Raw genomic sequence first — 23,193 nt, 5'->3', positions numbered from 1 at the left:
ATGTATCACTCACAATTAAAAAAGTTCACATCAAACTTGGTGCATTGTATAGGGCCAAACCTTATGTTACTCAAAACACCAGACTAGCCACAGCCAGATCCCACCTCCCATCTACTGTCCTCTACTGTGATCAAATTTTCACTAACCCGTGCATGTTTGATTTATATCTACTTGATTCCTGCTATAATAAACTAGGAAAATTTGCTGCTAATATATCCAGCAGGACCCATCATTGTCTTGATCTTCAAAAATTACACTGGCTCGAATTTTCCAATTTGTCATGCAATCAACTCACCACTGCCGACTCCACTATACACAAACACGAAAAATGCCCTGCACTCTCCAACCTAGTGCAACTGAATACAAACCCCAGGACCCTTAGATCATCTGATAAACTTATACTCAAGGTAACTAAGTCCCATAATTACTTTGGTGACTCCCTGTTCTCCTATAAAATAGCCAAACAGTGGAACCTAATACCCCAGAATATCATAAAAGACACAGATAGTCATAGCTTCAAACAACTCCTAAAGGAATACCTTACTCAACAATGGTTATGCTCTTGTAATACTCCTGGCTAGTTTCTCATGCCATCAACCAACTGTTCTTTTCTGCTATTTTCTCTTTATCTTACTTTTACCAAATGAAAATACCACAGCGGTTTATTTAAGTTATGTTATGTATCAAATTGAGTTTATATTATTGTCTGTATTAAGGCTTAGGAAATGTAATGTTTTCTCTTTTACATTCTTTTTGTAAATTTTGATTGTAGGCATCTGTTAAACTTTTTTTTTGTATATTCTTTGTAAATATTTGTAAAGTGTTTGTACTATTGTTATGGAGCTTTTCTGGCTGGGTCTCATCTGAAAACGGGTTGCTTGCCCAGCTGGACACTACCTGGTTAACAAAATTAAGTAAATATATATATATATATATATATATACACATACATACACACACACACACACACACACACACACACACACACACACACACACACACATGTATGTATCTATATATGGGTCTACTGCTTTTGGTCGAATTACATTTGGTCAAAAATGATTTCAAGCAGCCCACTTCACCAAAAATGCATTTCACTGAAAACCCATTTGGTCGAAAATGGAATATAACCCCTACCCCACTGCAGTGCGACCCTGGAGTGATAATATAAAGTAAGGGGGGGGCACAGCCCCCCACATAATTGCAGTGTATGCCCCATTATATGCATGTGTATCCATTAAAAATGCATTGAAACATATGACGTTAGTAAAAACTACTTGCAAAATGTGGGGGGCTATGCCCCCACACCCCCAATGTGGGGGGGCTGTGCCCCCCTAACTTTATATTCTCACGCCAGGTACGCACTGCAGTGGGGCAGGGTCTGTATTCCATTTTCTACCAAATGAAATCCGACTAACTCAGCTTTCAATCATATGAACTTTCAGTGAAGTGGGCTGCCTGAAATCATTTTCGACCAAATGTAATTCGACCAAAAGCAGCAGACCCCCCTATATATATATATATATATATATATATATATATATATATATATATATACAGACACACACACATATATAACACACAAACACACACACACATATATATATATATATATATATATATATATATATATATATAAATAGATGAAAAAATGTATTAATAGAAAAGCAGTTTGTCTCAAACTAAAAAGTTTACTTCTTCATTTCTGATTTCTGGCTTTCTTTCCTCTTTCAGATTAAGAAGCGGGTCCCAGAATTTCAACCATACTCCCTGCTGGATTTTGGATCAGGCACAGGTTCTGTGACTTGGTAGGTGTTGGCGATCAGTAATGATAAAATGTGCAGCAGGTTTAATTAGCATACAGTCTTCCTTACCAGACCTCCCAGTGGAGATTGGTAACAATGCTGAATGTACAGTCCCTTATGCCAGGTCTCCAACTGGCCTAAGGTGTTGGTTTTCTTATTGCATGCTTTTAATGGCATACTGGTAATCAGTGCCCATCACTTAAGGCAGTTATGGGTCTGAGACACAAGTAATTAACAACTTTAATGCACTGCTTGTGTCTCTAAGGCAAAGTAAATGTTTTAGCAACTAAGAGTCTGGTGAATGCTGAGCTATGCAACCAGAAGTTTTTATTAACTAAAACTTCTTAAGGAAATACCTTAGTGAACAAACATACATCATCTCTGGCTCACTACTTCTTCAGGGAACATTTAGCTTAGCACATGGATAAATAAAATGGTAAGTCTGACCCAACATTCCTTCCAGAAACATATGGTTTGGTACTTTTCAGTTACCAAGACTTTCATTGGCAGCATCCAACAAACAGGTGAAAATACCCCATCTTGGAGCTGCTTGCTGTGACCTCCGTGCATGCTTCTCCTCAGGAAAAATGCTTCCAACCTCTTCTGGAACCAGAAGCACTGGAGCTCCACTGATTTCCATTGACTTCTACTGTTTTATCAGTGGATTTGCATTAAATGGACACCTAAGTCAGTGTGTGATTGAGTTAACTGAACTATGGATAAATGCTCTTAAAGCAATCCAGTTCCAAATATAACTTCCCCCATCCCTATTGCTAGTCTTCTGATACCCCCATCCAAACTCCTTAATGTGCATAGCTGACCTTACTTGTTTTTACTCATGTCCATCAATACCAAATGCCTGGACTATTAGCAATTCCTTTATGCTATGTTACTATCAAGTATAACCTTTTCATTGGTCACTAACTATCTGTAGCCCTGCAATTAAAATGCACTTTATTTTCTGAAGATGTTCCATTAATAAAAGGAACAAAGGTGCTCAAAATACACTGGTTCAGCTTGTTCTTCTTTGGATGCCTGGATGCCACTGGAATTCTGATTTCTGCATACATACATGTGTATATACATATATATATATATATATATATATATATATATATATATGTGTGTGTGTGTGTGTGTATAGTTTAATTCAGGATGGTATTTTATTGAGTCTGGAATCTTAGGCTTAGTTTATTGATGTTTTTTTTATGGTTTTCTTCCTTAAACAGCAAGGATGTTAGTAGTTTATATATATATGTGTGTGTGTGTGTGTGTGTGTGTGTGTGTGTGTGTGTGTGTGTGTGTGTATGTATATATATAATATAAAAAGTGTGTGTGTAGTGGTGTGCATGTGTGTCCGTGTATCTTGGTGCATACTGACTGCATTGACTCATGTATACATGTGCAGAGTTGGTTGGTCAGTGTGTAAATAACAGAAATTTTGTGTGAATGTATATTTGTGTTTGCAAGTGAGTGCGATTAGTGTGATATCAGGAAACAGTGGGAATTATGAAGTTGTACCTTATACTGACAGTTATGCAGTCACTCAGGTATAGGGTGCACATGGGCTTGGTGCAGTGGGCTTTCTTCCTTACAAAATCACCTGTTGTATTTTTCATTGTATTTTCAATTAATCATTTTAATTTTATGATGGAATGTTGTGCAATAGTTGTTCATCTTGATTATTCCAACTAAACTTTTACGTACACATTTACTGTACATATATGTATGTATGTATATACACATACATATGTCATAACTTAGTGATTCTCACGAGAATCGTGCAAACATTGTAACTAGAACTGAACTGTTGCTTCAAAATTTATGAAAATAGTGTGTTTGTAATCTGTCCATAGAAGGAATCAGATACCTTTCTGTATTAGGCTTAAAGAGTTCTTGAATTGTTCTATTAACAGAACCAGTTATGTAATTAAATGGTGTACAAAAGTGGGTGCTAGATGTAGGAAAACAGAGAAGTTTGACCTCCCATTAAGGGGAATGGTTGCCTGGAATATTGGTTCTGGATGGGGTGCTACAGTGAAAAAAGAAATGTTGTGGATTTTATTCTGAGATGACCTAGACATCTTCATTTGAGGGAACACAGTGGGGAGAGACTGTAGAACAGAGTATCTGTATGCTGTGGATTTCAACCTTTTGCCAGATTGGAAGAAATAGTTGGACTGTTTTAAGAGTAACTATTTCCCTGATTGTGGGGACTCTGCGACTTTTGAAAATTAAAAAGTACACAATATGTTTTCCTCATGTTCAGAAAGTAAGTTTGGTGCACTTGGTTGTAGAAGAAAGTGTCTACACTACTGCTTTTTGTCTTATGAAATAAAAACTTTACTTTTATGATAATTCTTTGAGTTTTGGTGCATTAATTTACCACATTGGTTGGTGAAGCAGGAATTTTTGGCATACAATTTATGCCAGAATTCCTGATCTTTACCTTTTCCTGCTTGCAAATAGTCAAACTGTTTTGAGTAAACTTGGCCCATCGTAAAGAAGCATTGCTGTGCTGTTGTAAACTGGTCAGTCTTGTGTGACATGTTGTGTTGCTATTGAGTGAAGTGCATCTATATTGTACCTGCCTAACTGCACTAACATGACTACAGTTTAACAACTTGTAAATTATAGCTACTGCTGAAGGTATGGTATCCATTGGTAGAGTTATGGCAATGCCAAAACTAATTTCACCATTAAAAACATTGTCTGGGGAGAAACATTTCAAATCATACCTGATAGCCTTTTGAGTGATATGCCCACCAGGAGAGTTAGGACCAGAGTGACTGGGCTAGAATCCCCGTAGCTCAGCTTATTGGAGAACTTCTAAATGCCTTCAGGGGCATAAAAGGGACTGATTATCAACACTGTAAAAATCCAGGGCTGGTGTTATATATAAGACACAAGTTCAAAAGTTTCGTAGCTGGACACTTTCTTGTACCTAAATGGTAACATCTCAGTTATGTGATCCAAAACATTGTTGTTATGTCATAAGGGTCGGTATACTAAAAGCAAAATAAGAGAAATGTTACCTGTTGATAAATTTAAGGGCTTTGCCTGCTACTTTACAAAAGTGGATGATTCAAAGTGACCCTTGGAGTGCTGAACAGTTTCTTGCATTGGCAGGAAGAGATTGCTATGCAGTGAAACTGGGTTTAAAACTGAGTAGTGTAGATCTGTAGTAAAGCACGTGTCAAATTTTAGTGAATAACGAAAAGTATCAGCTGTAGACATACTGTGTTATAAATGTAGAACAAAGGGAACTGTAGCAACATTTTATACTAGTAATAGTAACAGTGGTGTACTTGTGTGATCTTTAACCAGTGAAAAGCATGGTACTAATGATGATATGCTTATGCAATGTGGTTGTCTGAAGGAATAATAGAATCAGCCTTTTGTAGTTGTGCTACAGGAAGGTTAATTAAGTGCAGTGCTTTAACTGATGACAGGGCGCTGTAGGGTCTACCAGCTGAGTCACAGTGACCATGAGTGGCATAGTGTGTATGCAAAATGAAGATCCTGGTTTAAAAAAAAACAGTTATAGTATCCTATTACACTTAACTAAAATGCAAAATGTGTTTGGGAAGGTATCATAGTAGGTACAAGGCTATTCAACCAGACACCTTGCATGCCTTGCGAATAACCAACCTCAAGTTCTAATAACCTTTTCAAGGAGGGCAAGGCCTGTAAGTCTTGAAGGGTGTTTTAGAGCAGTCATCCATCTGGTTAAGCTATTTTTAAAGCTTGATATGAACTCACATTGCTTGACATACAAGGGGGTTCTACTCCAGAGAAAGAGAATTCACTGGGTGTTAAGTTTCTCTCCCAATTTAGTTTTGTTTTTTCCATCCATCCAGCTTCAACCCCTTTTTCCATTTTGTATATGGGGTCGGGGTGTCACTTCCTCAGTGACAATCATCTCGAGCCAAGGTTTAGACTGCCCTGTGGCTAGCCCTGCCATGGTAGTTCATTTGCAGCACTCACTCGTGCACACACGCTTACCTGTGCCCAGTTTAGAGTGTCGAGTCCACCTACTGCATGTCTTTGGAATGTGGAAGTAAACCGGAGCACCCGGAGAAAACCCACTTGACTGCTGGAGGGACATGCAGACTCCGCACAGAAGGCACCACAGCCGAGAATCGAACATGAGAACCTCTTGCTATGAGGTGGCAACGTTAACTGCTTCACTACCAAGGCCACCCTTAGTTTTATTACTGTATATAAATTGAGATCTCTTTGTTCTAGTGCTGTTTACACTATTTGATATATTGAGAAAGAAGAGATCATGGTTATTAGGATCTCTCAAGGCGTGGAAGTCAAGGCACATGTCTCTCCTCAAGAGCCTGTGTGACACAGAGTGCAGGAATAGTGATTTCAGCCTTCTCTCATAAGATTTTTGAGGCCTGAGATCCTTTTTGTTAAGAATGTTTGTGTTTTTTTTTTTTTTTTAAATGTTTGATGTGTCTAGTGAAATGCATGCCCAAGGGTGCATTATATTCTATCATGGGTCTTACCAGCGTGGAACACAGGGGAACAATAACTTCCTTGGTTTTAGATTAAATGTCCTTTGTGATTGATTGCGACATAGAGAAGAATTTTCTGACTGCAGTTGCTACATGGTGATTGAAGGAGAGTGAGCCATCAGCAGAAGTGCCCAAGTCACTGATGACACACAGAAGAGTGGGGTGTCATTGATCCAACAGGTTGCAGGATTTTTTTTATTTTTCATAGGAGATAATACAACAATGTTATGTAGTCCAATCTCGCCTATATTCTTACCCGTGGGACTCGGCCAAAACTTTTCTAGCTCGAAGTCTTTCTATTGGCTGGGCTAAGATGGTATCCCATGCAGCACTGCTCTGTATCCCCAGATCTCGTTTGCCGCTCGTGTAGCTCAGACATGGTCTCGCTCTTGGCTGTGGCTAAGTACCCTTTTTTCTTCTTCTTGAGAGAATTTCTTGCAAACAAAAAAGCTATTTTAATAGCTATTGTTCGTTTGGTGTTAATTTTATGGAAAAGTTGTGTGTGTGTGATTGTTTCTGTGGTATCCCACTAGCTGTTCCAACGGGCTAGGCCCATTTCAGTTAGAGGACCTAGTCTGTCCCCTTGCTTCCATGTGTTACAAACTTTCCGGTCTAAAACCATTTAAATTAGAGGTTTTAGTCCTACCCCCACTCTTGTGTGTGTCAGAGGATCGTTCGTTAGAGTTTTTTGTTAGTGTTAGTTTTTTCCCGCCCTAAGTGTGGTGTAAGTCTCTGACTGTTTTTCCAGTTGGTTCCGTACCTGTAATTTTTTGTCTTGGTGGTTGGGGGTAGTTGGTTACGATGTCTAAAGATTCTAAGGAGCACAAGCCCTCGGGCTTTAAGAAATGCTCAAAGTGTGGCTATAAAATGTCCATTACCGATGGACAATTCTGTCTGTGTATATTGTCTGGGAGCAATCCATCTCCAGGAGTCATGCAGCTTCTGTCATGCATTTAGTCCTAGAGTCTTTCAGGAAAGAAAGAATACGTTGATTTTGAAGGGACTTCTGAAACCCTCATTCGAAGAGGGTCTGGAAACTGCTTCCAGCTCTAAAGCTAAAACCACTAAATCAAAAAAGAGGTCTCCGGCTCCTACAGTCTCCTCAGAGCTACTGGAGAAAATAGTTAAATCAGTTTCAACATCCTCGGCTCCCACTGTCCTCGGGCCGCAGGAAGTGTCAGTGGTGATGGAACTGGCATCGGCTCCAATCATGTTGGAACCTATTCAGAGACAATCGCCTAGTATTAGGTAAGTATCACCTGAGAGGAGGTCTCTATCTCCCTCCCTGTCCTCCAAATCCTCCAGGACATTATCGGATGTGGACATCGATAGAGTGGTGCAGAGACTTCTTCAGTCGCCGGTTTTGCCAAAATTGTTCTTGGCTCCATCCCAGTCGGCTCCGGAGCCCATCCTGCAACCTACTTCCATACTTCCTCCGAGCGCATCCCAACCTTCGGAGCTGGAATGCTCAGCTCCATGTGATGTCTCCAGGTCGGTTCCGATGGCCCCTCCTGGCTTATCGGTGCCGATGACAGCTCCGACCCCGTTGGCGCCATCCACGGGATTCAGGACTCGGAATTCTTCAGTCGGACTCGAGGGAGAGGCTTCGGGACATCTCTCGGTTCCTAGTCTCCCTCTCGGTGCTTCGGCACAGGGAAGTCTGACTCCTGTCGTGGCTTCGGAAGCTGGTCGCTTCTCGGACTCAGGGGGACTAGCCTTTGAGGCCATGCGGAGTGCGCTGGCCAGATCGTCAGCAACATCATGCGGGTCGGTCATTCTGTCCCCTACTACTCCGGTGCGGGTCTCTGATCACCACCTATCTTTAGACAGCAGAGCCCCAAGGCCGCAGGGTAATCCCATGAGTGGTCCCCAAGTTTCTGAGGGCCCCTCAGAGTGCTTGCCTAAGGAGCCCACTAGAAAGAAAACGTGCAAGAGGAAGCACATAGACTCCCAGGATGAGTCTCTCACATCAGATACTGACCTCGAGGAATCGGAGGGGTCCCCCAAGTCATCCTCTGAGGATGTTTCTTTCTCTGACATCCTAGAGATCTTGAAACAAAGAGGTGAGTGGCCATGCAAAGCCCCCTCCGAGGAGGAGTCTGTCTTCCTGAAGGCCTTCGGTGCTCAGCCCTCCGCCTCCTGGGTGTCTCCACCCTTCGACGAGCTCCTGGATTTGATTTGTCGAAGGGTGTGGGAGAACCCTGACTCTGTGGAACCAGTCCCCAGGAGACCCAGTAAATTTCTGTCTGCTCCCCCGGGTAAGGAGTTTCTGTCCAAGGGAGTCCCTGTGGATGCCATGGTGGTGGCAGCGGCCACTCAGAAGGAATTAGCCGAGACTTCTTCCACCGTCCATCCTCCTAACAAGGAGTCTAGGACCATGGACTGGTACGGGAAGCGTACCCCCTCTTCAGCGACCTTTACCTTACGGTCACTGAATTATTTATCTCACTTTACACGGCTCCAGAAAGATTTCCTCAAGGAGCTTGGAGATACTCTCACTGGTAACGTTTCTTTTTCACTAAATATTTTTTTTTATTATTTCAAATAAGATGTCTTAAACATTACATGAAATAAAGATAAATAACATATTTATAATTCTAAAACATTACTAACTTCAAACCATTATATAACTATTTACATTGGTGTCTATGCAAATAACATTGAAATTCTATATTATATAAAGTTAGAAACATAAGATGATATATCTTCTTCGATATTTTCAAGTATTTCCAGTACTTTCATCCAAGAGTAATAGTAAGAAGTAGATCTTTTAGTTCTGTTCTTCACTGTTAATATTTCCATGTGAGCAACTGTTGTTGTTAAAGTCTCAAATTGCTTGAACGTAGGCGAAGCCTCATTTTTCCAGTGTATAGTTATGATTTTACATGAAATTGCCAATAGTGACCATAGGATTTTAGTGTCTTTTTTTGGTACACAGTTTGGAATAGGAGAGTTGAATAAAATTAAAGACTTTGTTAATTGAAAATTATCATTATAAACAGTCTGAAAAAAATAATTAATGGATTTCCAGTACATATTGAGACATATACATTCATAAAAAACATGCTGCCAATCTGCTTCTGTCTTGGTATGGCATCTCCAACATTGATCTTCAATAGAATACATTTTGGCTAACCTATGTGGTGTATAGAAACTTCTGTGTAGATATCTCCAAGTGAATAATTGCCAGTATTTTGATAATGTAGAAAATTTGGAAGATTTTAGAATATTACTTTTTTCTTCTTCAACTGGAGGATGGTTGTTTATTAAAGTATAATAATCCCAGTATGATTTTTCATGATAGTTTTTTGTTTTTTTAACAATTTTATAGATATTAGACAAATAACCTGTACCCTGATAAGGCTGTTTTGTGATAAGAATAAGGTATTCAATGAGTTTTGGAGTTTCATGTCTAACTGAAGGTTGCATTTGTTCTATTTTATTTATAAGAAAATGCCTTAGATTTTGTATAAACAGCCAATTGTCTTTATTTATATTATAATTATAAATTATCTGTTCCTTTGTTAGAATTTTCCCTTTCTCTATAAGTTGATGCCAAAAGAGTAATGTTTCTTCTTTAAGTATATTTATTTTAGATATTTGGAATGTATCTAGAATATTTGGTGTAAAAGCTATAGGGAAAATAAGAAAATCCAAGAATTAATATTTGGTATTTTGTTTATATATGTTCTGAACACTGAAAGTGTAGAACTTACATAGTTTGATGGCAATTTATTAATATTATTCCTTTTCCTAAAAATAATCTTTTAACATCCATATAAGGGGTGATGGTATTACTGTTAAGTTGTCTTGTATGTGATTATAATTGATTTCTATGTAAATCTGCTCATGGGCTTGTTTCCATATAGGTGTGTATGAATTATTTAACCATAGTGTTATGTTTTAATAACAGATGAGGTAATATCTAAATCAATATCCGGTAAATTAATTCCACCATCTTCCCAATCTGGCAAATGTTTATTTAAGGCTATCACGGGTTTATTTGGAAACCATAGAAAATTTAAAATTAGTTTATTGTATCTTTGAATAATATATTTGGGAGGTGGCAATGAAAAATTTTGTATTAAGTATAATATTTTGGGAAATATGATTATTTTAATAAGATATAATCTGTCTGCTGTTGAAAAGATATATTTATTCCAGTAACCAATTGTTTGTTCTATTTTGTCTAGTATTTTATTATAGTTAAATATTAGAGAATCTGTTAATTCATTGAGTAGATTTATTCCCAGATATAATAATTTACTTTCTGTTACTATATATTTGGAAAATCTTTTGTTTATATTATTTTTTTTTTTTACAATTACAGGGCATAATTTTAGTTTTGTTTTCATTAAATTTTAAGCCTGAAATATTTTGAAATTTATTCATGGAGTTAAATAGAGCATTCAAAGACTCATTTGCATCTGAGAGAGTTAATAGTATGTCATCAGCAAAGAGTTGGATTTTAAGGTTTAACGTTTTATTAATACAAATGCCCTTTATGTTATTGTTTGATCTGATTTTATTTGCAAAGGGTTCTATGAGTAATGCAAATAACAATGGTGATAAAGGGCAACCTTGTTTAGTTCCCTTTTTTATTGTTATAGGGCCTGATCTATATGATCCCAGTTTAACATATGCAGTAGATTTTTCATATAGTATTTGGATAAACGGGTAACGTTTCTGAGGCGGTGGCCCAGACGGTTAACGCCCAGATATCTACCCTCAATTCCATTGTTAACTCCTCCATGAGGCTGATTTCATAGGCAGCCGAGGGAGCGAGTAGGGCAGCAAGTTCAGGAGTCGCCCTTTGGAGACAGGCCTGGATGCGCCTTTGTCATTTCGTGGAGGCCTTCAAGTCTTCATTCACCGACGCCCCTTTTGATGGTTCCTCTTTGTTCAGAACCAAGGTGAAAGACACCCTCACTAGGTGCGAGCAGGAGGGAAAAACTCTGTCTGCTGTAGAAGTCCGTTTTTCCCTTATCCCAAGGCCCAGAGGGGTGGAAAAATGTGGTTCAAGAAATCACAGAGGGTTTTTCCCGGTGCACAAGGTGAGCCCCACTCCAGAGGCAGAGGAGGGGGGAGTTATTCAGGGAGACGCCGCCCTAGAGGCAGAGGAGGCCCCCACAACTCTGGAGACCGCGATTCCTTTTGCGGTTCTCCCTACTGTCGCTCCTGATGGGAGGCCCGACTGTGCGTTTCCGGAGCCAGTCGGGGGTCGAATCTCATTCTACCCGGAGGCCTGACAAGACATCACCCAAGACCAATGGGTTTTACGAATAATTTCCGCAGGTTATGTCATTCCCTTTTCGTCAGACCCCCCCTCCAGTCAGAAAAATCCCAGATGTTCCACCCAGTCAAAAGGATTACGCAGCTTCAGAAGTTTCAAAGCTGCTAGAAAAAGGAGCCATCCAACATGTCCCCTCAGACCAGATCTGATTAGGGACTTACTCAAGATTCTTTTTGGTGCCGAAAAGAACAGGGGACCTGAGACCCATATTAGATCTCAGCCGTTTGAACAACCATGTACAAAAGTCCAAGTTCTGAATGGTCACATTGCAGTCTATTCTCCCATTGTTGGGAAAAGAAGTATGGATGTGCTCCATCGACCTCAAGGATGCTTACTACCACATCAAAATGGACAGGGCATCCAGGAGTCACCTACGCTTCCGGCTGGGACCCAGTCATTTTCAGTTTCGAGCCCTGCCCTTTGGTCTCACCACAGCCCCCAGGGTGTTCACCAAATGCATGGCAGTGGTGATTGCTCATTTGAGACGTCAAGGATTCCAAGTGTTTCCATATCTGGACGACTGGCTCCTCATTGCCACCACCAGGCATCTACTAATTCAGACCAGGGACGCCACTATAAATCTGTGTCAACAGTTGGGCATAACATTGAACTGGGAAAAATCTTTCTTGTTGCCCTCGCATCGTGTCATTTTTATAGGTGCAGAAATAGACACCGTCCTCATGCGGGCGTTTCTGTCACAGGAAAGAATCAGAGCCCTACAACAACAAGTTCACTCCCTGCTCCCTCTGAGAAGAGCGAAGGCAAGATGGGTTCTCCAACTGTTGGGGACTATGGCTGCGACGATTATGTTAGTTCCTCTAGCAAGGTTACATATGAGACTCCTTCAGTGGCTTCTCTTTGCCCAGTGGTCTCTTCAACGTCTTCCTCTTTCTCACCCTGTTCTACTTACGGACAGGTGCAAACAGGATCTCAGTTGGTGGCTTCGCACCGACAATCTGGACAAAGGAAAGCCCTTCGTTCCGGTGCCCCCGATTGCCACGGTGACCACGGATGCCTCCCAGATGGGGTGGGGGGGCATTATCTAGGCAGGACAGTCCAACACACGTGGCAAGAGCACGAGATGCATCTGCATATCAATGTCCTGGAGATGAGAGCTGTGCTACTTGCATTGCAGGCACTTCAGAGCTTTCTTCCTCTCGGGACTATTGCAATCCACTCGGACAATATGTCAGTGGTGTGGTATCTGAACAAGCAGGGAGGAACCAAGTCATATCCCCTGTGCAGAGAGGCCATGTGTGTGGCAGTGGGCAGTGTCTTCCCAACGTTTTCTGGTGGCAACGCACATTCCGGGGAAGTCCAACATGATCGCAGACAGGCTAAGCAGAGCTATTCTGATGCCTTACAAGTGGTCCCTGAACTGTCAAGTTGCAGAATGGATCTTCTGCAGGTGGGGTCAGCCTTGTTATGACCATTTTGCCAACCCCCTCAATGCCAAATGCAGCAGTTCCTTCAATTTGATCCCCCCTCAGGGGGAGTCAACCAGGGATGCTCTAGTTCACGATTGGCCCTCCGGTCTACTATATGCCTTCCCTCCGGTCCCCTTGCTGTCAAAGGTTATTCAGAAAGCGCAATCTTTGGGAAGTAGAATGATTCTGATTGCCCCACACTGGCCTCGTCAGATTTGGTTCCCCTTTCTCCATCCCTACCTCGTGGATGCTCCTTGGATTCTGGACCCACAACCAGACTTACTGACACATATGTCAGGGCAGCTCCATCCCTCTCTGCAGACCCCCCTGTTGACAGCCTGGCTACTCCACTTCCATCATTAGTTAGGCTTCATCATTTCTCGCCGGAGGTAGTTCATATTTTATCTTCCTCTCATAAGCCCTCGACCAGGAAGATTTATTCCAGCAAATGGAAGAGATTTTCAATTTGGGCTCATACCCAAAGGATTGACCCTAACACGGCTCCAATTTCATCTGTTTTGGAGTTCTTGTCTATGCTTTTTCACCAGGGCTCAGCGGCCGCCACCATTAAAGTCCAATTGGCGGCGATTTCTACCTTTCATGTCGCAAATGAGCCTAGTCTGATGGCTCATAGACTCTGTAAGGCTTTCCTGTACGGCACTCATATCGGAACCTGTCATGCCTTGGGATTTAAACTTTGCTGTACAGGCTCTTTCTTCATCCCCCTTTGAACCTGCAGCTACTTGTGATTTAAAATTCTTGACCTGGAAGACTGTCTTTTTAGTAGCCATCACGTCAGCCAGACGCTTTTCAGAGATTCAAACTCTATCAATCAAACCCCCATACTTGATTTTTCATAAGGACAGTGTTTCTCTTAGACCGAACCCCTCCTTTCTCCCCAAAGTGATGTCAGTCAGTAACCTTAATCAATCCATTGAATTGCCAGTGTTTTTTCCCCAGTTCTCAAACAAGGCAGAATTCAAATTCCATCAATTGGATGTACACAGACAACTATGTTTTTATCTGCACAGAACGAAAAACCTCAGAAAATCTGATCAATTGTTTGTTTCCTTTTCAGAAAACAGAATGGGTTCTCCTATTTCCAAAGTCACTCTGTCCAGGTGGATCTCCAGCTGTATTTCCTTTGTTTATTCCTCAGGGGGTAAAGATATACCATTTCCGGTGAAGGCTCACTCTACTCGGTCTGTATCTACATCTGCAGCCTATTGGGCTAGATTGTCTATGGATGATATTTGTGCTGCGGCTACTTGGGCATCTCCTCACACCTTTGTTACTCATTACAAGTTGGATGTGGTATCTAGAGGCAGGTCTTCCTTTGGTTCCACAGTGCTCAGGAGTATTTTCCACTGAGCCTCCCAGGATTTAGGTGCTGGGGACGCTGTCCCACGGGTAAGAATGTAGGCGAGATTGGACTACATAACATCAAGAAGTTATGTAGTCCATCTCGCCTCACATTCTTACTTACCCCCCCTCCTTCCCCCTTCCTGGAGGATCTGGAGGTTAGGTCTGGTTTCAGAGCTCCCTTCATTCTTGGATTGTTCTTCCTTTCCTTGGGTGTTGTTATGCATGGAGAATGAGTGTTGGTGTTCGCAGCAGACTAGATCTGGGGATATAGAGCAGTGCAGCATGGGATACCATCTTAGCCCAGCCAATAGAAAAACTTCGAGCTAGAAAAGTTTTGGCCGAGTCGGAGACTACATTCGGCTCCGAACCCACGGGTAAAAATGTGAGGAGAGATGGACTACATACATCGAACGTTATGGTGAGTACATAACTTCTTGTTTCTTAACTTTCAGTTTGAGTCCTTCTTTGGTGCAACAGAAGTCAACAAGTATTAGTTCTGTTTGCATTGCATTAATATCATTTGTTGATTTAATTATTGCACCCAGATCACAATTGTCCGTGAACTTAGCCAGAAATCCTTGTTGTCATGGTTTAGGTCAGAGAGATAATAGCCAAAAAGGAGGGGGGCCTTGTAAGGAATCCTGGAGAATTCCACTGTTCACCTTTTCCCAAACGGAGTAGGCATCACCGAACTTGATGACATGCATTCTGTCCGTAAGCTACTTTGCAGTCCATCTTGCAGCATACTGTAAGGATCAGTGTTTAAGGCCATTCATTTATTAACAATCCCATTGTGTGGTATAATGTCAGATGCCTTTGCCAGATTTGCCAGATGTAAGTAGATATCATGAACAGTATGACCACTGTCTGCATGACTTTTTCAAAGAAACACGCAAGATTTAGCAAGTCTGATCAACCCTTAACAATTTCTGATCAAATGTTTCAGTTCTGGTTTATGAGGTTGGATATGATGCATTCCATGGTTTTACAGACAAGACTAGTAAGGATAATGGGTCTGTAATTTCCTAGGTCAGTGTTGGGGCCACCCTTATGCAGGAGCATCACCACAGCAGTGCACCATGACTTGAGGGCATGCCCTATGGCAAGGATTAAGTTGAACAGATTAAGAAGGGATTCAACAAGCGCCTGCTTGACCCTATTTATTAGACAATTTGATGTATTGTTCGGAGTCATTATAGAGATGTTTTAGGTCTTTGAGAATGTTTCAAGGATATGATTCATTGAGATGGTGGGGGAGGTGACTCAGATGTTTGGAGTGGGGTATAGGCTTCACGGGAGAAATTTGCAGTCCGACTTATTGACCAGTATGTTGGCAGTGTCTTTAGGACTGGAATCGGAGGTGCCATTATAGACAAATTCATAGAAGTGATGTTAATTATTCCTTAATTTTGTAATGCAGCTAAATAGTCTCAACATCAGAAGCTATCCTACATTGATGGAATGCTTTGCTGGTCCTTATAGCTGTCTTCAGTTTCCTGGTGTGGCATTTTATATTCTCTTTTTTGATGGGAGATTCTAGTCTTACAAAGTGATCTAAGCAGGTTCCTCCTTCTGTTGTTTAGTATTGTGACTGACAATTTGCATCTTTGTTTGGTTATGGTGAGGACTGCTGTGTCAGTGCATTTATCGAAATGAGCATAAAGTCTGTTAAACTACACTTTTCAGGTAGTCTGTACCTTTACTCAATGAAAACACTGAGACAGTTCTGATGTTATGACATTCATTTACTGCACATGAGGTTTACATCTAGCTTAACAATGAAAGGTATATACATCAAAAACATACTTCAGCTTACAGCATCAGGTCTGCAAGAATAGAATAATCAAAGTCTCTCATACAGAAAAAAGTCCCAATCTTTATAGTATCTTATCTGCCTGCATCAGCAGTTTAGAGAATTTGCCAGAATAATAAGTCTTTCCTTTGAAGCTGATCTGCTGATAGTTTGTTTTCCATATTTTAAACATTCTGTTCCTGAAGAATAACTCTTTTCGTCCTTGGCCTATCTTGCGTATCATGTTGACGAGAGACAGCTGCATAAAAGAGTTCGTCTTGACCTGCTTGTAGATAATAATTTTACAAACTGCATAGTTTATAAGAGAGACAATATTTTACTTCTGATTTTTATTAACAGTGAACGCCAAACTATAGTTTTGCCAAGTTAGGTAACTAGTTGAGCTCAAGCTGAGTGCACTCTACAAACTGAAATGCAGAACATTTATTTTATATTTTCAGAAAAATCCACAGAAATCCATTTTAACCTGTTCTTTACTCTCACAATTCCCACTTTTTATTTAAAAAGTGGAAAATGACTGTTCATTTTCAATTTTTTCTTCAATGGTACACATTGAAACCTTCTCCAGTTTATTCAGGTTAACCATTATGATTTGCTGAACTCTAAGATTTTCACAAATGACACCTTATGTAGCAATTCCAGATAGTTAGTATGACTATAATGCCTAACACTACTAATATAGGATGTATCAACCAATTTAACAGATTTTTTTTCCTGATTTTGACCAACCAGTAAAGATATCCCACCAATTGTGAGCAGTGCCTTTTTTGGTCTTTTCAGCCAAACTAAGTAGTTTATCTTTTGCAGTGATGCTTAATGCCTCATAATACAGAATACTTTTATTTCTTTTTTCCAAGTACTCTCTGAGAATTTTAGTATTGTTCATTGTGTTTTTTAAATTATCCAATGATACAGATGCATTGGGAAGCTGTATTAAGTCATAATCCCAGTTCTTGGAAATATTCACTTCTATGGGTTCAGTAAACACATAGCTCTTATTCCGTTTAAGGAAATCAACATGTGATAAACATCCTACAAAAGGTAATTTTAAATTATGACCTACATCTTGATCTGTAACCAGACAAATATACTGAGGAGCCACTTCTATAAACATTCGAAAAGAAGAAGGCATAATAGTCCATTTATACAAATTAACAGAATGCTGCAGTAAGCATGGTTCATAGGTGAATGCTGTCCACAAATTAGTCCATTTTGAGTTTATGTACAATACTCGATTTTATGTATTTTTCCTCTTGTATCTATATAATTACCTTCAAATTGTGGCTTATCAAATTTTTTTACGGTAAGAAGCTTACCCTTTGCCTCTTGTTCCTGGTGTCATCTGCGATAATATTTACAATAATTTTTAATATGACCTACCTGTTTACAGGAATAACAAATAGGCTGTCTCTTTTGAGGACCCTCTATAGATTGAGTAACTTGAGAAGTTAACTGAGTGGCTGGGGAGCTGATGCTGCCCGTTGTTGCCCCTGTATAATTTGCCCTTGACGTGGTTGTCCTGCTACCTGCTGTGGGACTTGCTGTCCCTGATTAATCCATCGCCCATGCCCCCTTCCCCTTACTTCACTAACAATGGGTGCAGAACAGGGAGTGTAAATCTTTTGCTTATGAATAGCATTATCTTTACACATAATACAAGCTCGCAGCAATTTATCTACTAACTCTGTGAGTGTGTGTGAACATTTTTTATAAATAAGTTTAATATCTCCTGGGACACCTTCCAAATGGTCCAAAAAGGAGCGCATAACAGCTTTTTGAAAATTGGCATCTTTCATATCTTTTTTTTTTTTATCACTGCCATTGACTAGTATATATGCCAGTTGATAATGTTCTGCTTGCTCATCTAAAGAGTCACAAACTGTCATTTGAAACTGATCTAAAAGTGTTGGTGTGAGAGATTGCTCCCTAGTGTATGCTAACAAAACTGCTGTCATTTTTAGGTGTTTAGTTTGTATTGGATACTGTTTTTGCTGAATATAAGCCATAAAACATTGTGGAATAAAATTTCAGAAAGAGCGTACAAGTGTATCATTTCAAACAGTGCCTACAGTTTTAAGAACCCAAGCTTTAAATGTAATCATGTTATTAAAAATACATTTCTGTTCACCCTACTTAGGGAGACATTCTAACATCCTAGACTGATGATAAACTTCAACAGAAAAGCCTGCTGAGGCTATGATAGGACTTGTAACAGTAGTTTCTAATGCTTTAGAGTGAAATTCCTCTAACAGGGATTGTTCCTCTAACAGGACTTGTAATTTTAAAAGGTCTTTATTAGACAAGTCTGTTGCTCTAGCAGCCTCAGATTCATTTGTCTCCAACTGAGCTCATAATGTGTTTATTTCCTCCCTAGCAACAGTTACGTCACTCTGTGCATCAGCCAACTGCTTGTCATATTTTTCTTGTAAACGCACAATTTTACTCATTTACCCTTTTATCATACCCCAATAGCTTTACTGCCCTGTTCAATAACAGTTTGTGTAAAGGTCTTAATTTCAGTCTGTGAGACTTTCAAAAACTGAGAAAATTCTTTTGTACATTCAGTGGTGTCGGCATGCAGTTTACCAGATGCATTCCATTTATCACAGTAAGTTTGAAAATGACCCATGAGGTCAAGATCCTGCTGGTTGCTAACTTTAGCAATCCAGTCTTTAAAATCCTGCAGATCAGACTGTAAAGTACAAACTTTGACATCTGCATCACTGTCTAACAAATCTTTTGCAACAGGATATATAGAAACAGGAACCATTGTCTGTGCTTCAAGCATTAATTTATCCTGTTGTGTTACAGGTTTTGTACAATGCGTTTATGACAAGGCATGCAAAAAGCAACATTTAAATCATTGCAAATAGCACATTTTTGTACATTCTGTGGCCCTTTTGCCTTACGTACATACCAATCAAAGGTAGAGATCCACTTACATAATGCTGGATTGTCAGTTTTCCCTAACAAAGACTTACAGGTGGTAACATGCTGATCATACCATGTATTTAAATAATTCCACACATTTATATATGGTTCAGACACATCAAAAGTAAAAGGCTGAGTGCACTACTTGGCATTTTCATGAATTGTATTCATTGTTAAAAGAAAAACAGAAGAAAATATTTACCTTAATGTTCAGGACAAGGTGGCCAGTCTTGACACGAAGATCAGTTGTGGGAAAATTCTCTGCGGTCTTTCACTAGATGCTGGTGAGATGAAAATTTCGGCAGTATAATTTTCATACTTCGTGGTTCACCAACTGTTTGAAGAAAAATTACCATACTGCCCTGTACTGCACTGCAGTGTTTGTCCTCCAGTCAATGGATGAAGTTTAGGAAGAGAAGAATTGATTCTAAGAAGGTCTGCACTTGGATGTTGCACTGTGAGAGGCACCTCTTCAGGTCATCTCCCTGTTTTTTTTGACTGAACTGGTCTCGCCACTGTTAAACTACACTTTTCAGGTAGTCTGTACCTTTACTCAATGAAAACACTGAGACAGTTCTGGTGTTACAACATTCATTTACTGCACACGAGGTTTACATCTAGCTTAACAATGAAAGGTATATACATCAAAAACGTACTTCAGCTTACAGCATCAGGTCTGCAAGAATAGAATAATCAAAGTCTCTCATACAAAAGAAAAAGTCCCGATCTTTATAGTGTCTTTTCTGCCTGCATCAGCAGTTTAGAGAATTTGCCAGAATAATAAGTCTTTCCATTGAAGCTGGTCTGCTGACAGTTTGCTTTCCATATTTTAAACATTCTGTTCCTGAAAAATAACTATTTTCGTCCTTGGCCTATTTTGCGTATCATGTTGATGAGACACAGCTGCATCCAAGAGTTCATCTTGACCTGCTTGTAGATAATAATTTTACAAACTGCATAGTTTATAAGAGATAAAATGTTTTACTTCTGATTCTTATTAACAATGAATGCCAAGCTATAGTTTTGCCAAGTTATGTAATTGAGTTCAAGGTGAGCACTCTACAAACTGAAATGCAAAACATTTAATTTACATTTTCAGAAAAATCCACAGAAATCCATTTTAACATGTTATTTACTCTCACAAAATCCTTGGTGACATTAGTGGTTGCGTATCCCTTAAACACTGTGGGATTAACATCAGTAAATTTTGGGGTTTCATCATGCAGTATTAAAGGTTTGCTATTTTTGAATTTGTAAAGAAGGTGATGGAGTTTACCAAGGGTTGGACATTGTCAGGATAAAGGTAACCTGTTTGGTGTCCACTTAACTAAAGAAGGGTGAACCAGAGACAGGGAACTTATTTTGGTCCAAGGTATTGCTGCCACTGTTTAGATTTCAGACAGTTTGTTTCAGGGACTTCTCATTAACCCAAACAAAAGCTTTGTGTGCCAAAATTGAAGTGTAAGTACTCTTGTCTTTGGAGGAGTAGTTGAAGTCACCAAGGATTCTTTGGAGGAGTAGTTGAAGTCACCAAGGATTGAAGAAGCATCTCTTATAGGGATATTTTCAAGGAATGCCGATCCTTTGGAACTGTAGAAAGGGATTGGTAACAAGCTATAAGTTGAAATTCTGACTTACCTAGGGTGAGCTGAAGATCGATGAGATCACGGGGTGTTTTGGGGGTGGTGGACATGGAGTATCACTTTGGAGGGAGATAAAATCCTTGACAAACACTGAGACAGTGGCATCACTACCAGTGGGCTCGAAGACATGATAGTCACTGAACCCTGGTATGGATGGGTTGCTGTCATTACACTTCATCTCTGAGCCTTTGACTGCAAAAACATGGACTTGTTCCAGATGCAGAAATGCCTCCAAATAAAGCAGTTTGTTGTTAAGACTCTTGGCATTGAGAAGGACCAAATTATCTAGTTTATGATTTAGTTAGTTAAGTTGATGTCTTCATTGGATGAACTGTGCCCGAAAAAGTCATGATTGAGGCACTAAAGGTTTTAGCTAATATGCAGACCATTCTTGGTAAAACAAGTAGAATTGTCAGTCATTCTGGAATGCCACCAACTGCCTAGCCAGTTGTTGAATGCAATTATCTCTTTCTTGAGTTTAGGCATCATTCTTGGTGAAGGAAGGATACCCCTCAAAACCAGAGTCTTATCCATGACTGAAGCATATGTAGCAAGTTCCAGCAAGTCATTCTGCATGTCCTTTATGGGATTTCATGACAGATCATTCACTCCAGCATTGAACTACAGTCACATTTTAGTCGTACTTACTGGAGGAGAGGATCCTGAATACCTTAGATATGTCTTGTAGTTTTGGCTTCTGAGAGACAGGTAAATGTAACCCTGTTTTACTTCAGGCTAGTAACCATGGAGTCCATGTGCCCAACAGTGGAGTCCTCAGTTAGTAGGATATTTTCAGAAGCTACTTTATTCTTGTTAGATAATAGGGTGTTATGTTGAAGTTTGTTCATGTAGAAGATATATTGGGGAGGTTCACTGCTGCCTACTCTTAAGAGTAGTACTGATTTGTTACAGTGTCAGCATATGACAGTTTTGGGTTTGTGTGGGTGGGAGTAAAAAGGTATAGTGCTCGCTGCTTGTGTGTAATTTCTAGTGAGCTGCCTCCAAGTTAGGTGTGTGTTTGCATTTCTCTCAGAATCTGTTAGGCTGAGCAAGAAATCTGTAAGCATGAGACACTTCTTACACTACCTTAGGTTCATAGATGTTTACTAGGCTAATGACCACACGGGTCTTTTTAAGCCTAGCCATGCATCCCAAATCTCTGAGGAGATGTTCTTCGTGTTTCACTGTTGCAGTCATTACATTTGCGTTATCTGCTTGCAGGTAGCCCTCAGTCAGCCTGATTAACATAGTCTTGGGTCCTATGCCGGTTGCTTTCCCTTCTTCCATGATGTCAGGTTGTCAGGGGTATAAAACATGCAGCCGACGCCATTACACCAGTTTTTCTTGCCGTGGGGTGCCCGAAGCAGAAGCAGTTCGCAAGTGCCAGTCAGCCGACTCCTGAAATTTTCGTTTTCGAGTTTTAGAACCGAAGTCTTCAACTAAAGCTAAGTACCCCATTGGGGAAACTTTTTCTTGCTGCTCACCGATGTCAGTAAAAGTTAATAATTGCATTACTTGTGGAAAGCAAATACCTCATAAAGATTTTCATTCGTACTGTATTCCTTGCCTAGGCCCTGACCACGACATACCTTGCTGTCGGTTTTGTGCTTTATTTAATCAGCGCACTATCCGTCGTCGGTATATTTTCACCTCTAAATATTTCGGTTCTCAGTTTAATTATCCAGAAATGTCGTTGGTTAGCCGTCTGACTACCAGGATTCCGAATAAACGCAAAGATAAAGACAGAGACAGGCCGCCGAGGTCCAGAACTGCCGATGACACTTCTCCTAAGCCAGTCACCAGTTCACCGATACTCAGTGAGGTGCTTTCGCAGCCCCTGATACCAGCTACTTCTGATTCGCAGGCCTCTATTGAGTCGCGAGATGCTTCAACTATGGAACCCGCGGATGTCTCTTCCTTGGATGGGTCCGGAGCCGCTGTGCAGGCACTGGCTTCTGAGGGTGTATTCAAGCCTACGGACTTGCATATTAAATCGATGCCTCCTTCTTTACTTAGGCCTAAATCTCGATCCATGCCTAAAAAACCGACGCCCAGGCCACATGCTCAGGCCTTTATGCCTAAAAAACAAATGATAAGGATGGCTGAAGATCTAATAACTCTAATCAGGGGTAGCCAAACCTCCCTCCCTTCTAAGAGGCCTAGGACTGAAGTTGATTATGAATCTTCTGATCAGGATTCTGTTGTTTCTGATTCTTCTGATGGTCTGGATTTGCCCTTATCTACTTATGAGGATTCTGATGCAGAGGACTCCATTCCCTCTGCTTCCCCTCCTGAGGATTTTTTCTTTTGGGGAAACCTTACATACTCTGAGGTAGCATTTCCACTGGGAAAGCCAGTATTTTTCTGATTCAAAAAAAGAGGCTTGGGGA

At 40.3% G+C, this 23,193-nt stretch overlaps 1 protein-coding gene across 2 annotated transcripts in view; it reads left to right on the top strand.

The window, feature by feature from the left end:
- METTL17 (methyltransferase like 17) overlaps window positions 1-23,193 on the top strand; it is a 760,923-nt gene that overhangs the window by 268,361 nt on the left and 469,369 nt on the right. For both annotated transcript variants that reach the window (XM_044058500.1, XM_044058499.1), the window contains exon 6: window positions 1,735-1,808. In XM_044058500.1, the coding sequence (XP_043914435.1) occupies window positions 1,735-1,808 (74 nt within the window). The remainder of the gene's footprint in view (window positions 1-1,734; window positions 1,809-23,193) is intronic.

This window comes from Protopterus annectens, chromosome 16.part0 (assembly GCF_019279795.1).
Source record: "Protopterus annectens isolate FY-2018-M chromosome 16.part0, PAN1.0, whole genome shotgun sequence".
In the NCBI taxonomy this organism is placed as follows: Eukaryota; Metazoa; Chordata; order Ceratodontiformes; family Protopteridae; genus Protopterus; species Protopterus annectens.
Note: the sequence above shows the minus strand (reverse complement) of the source record. Positions and strands in the feature narration are given on the sequence as shown.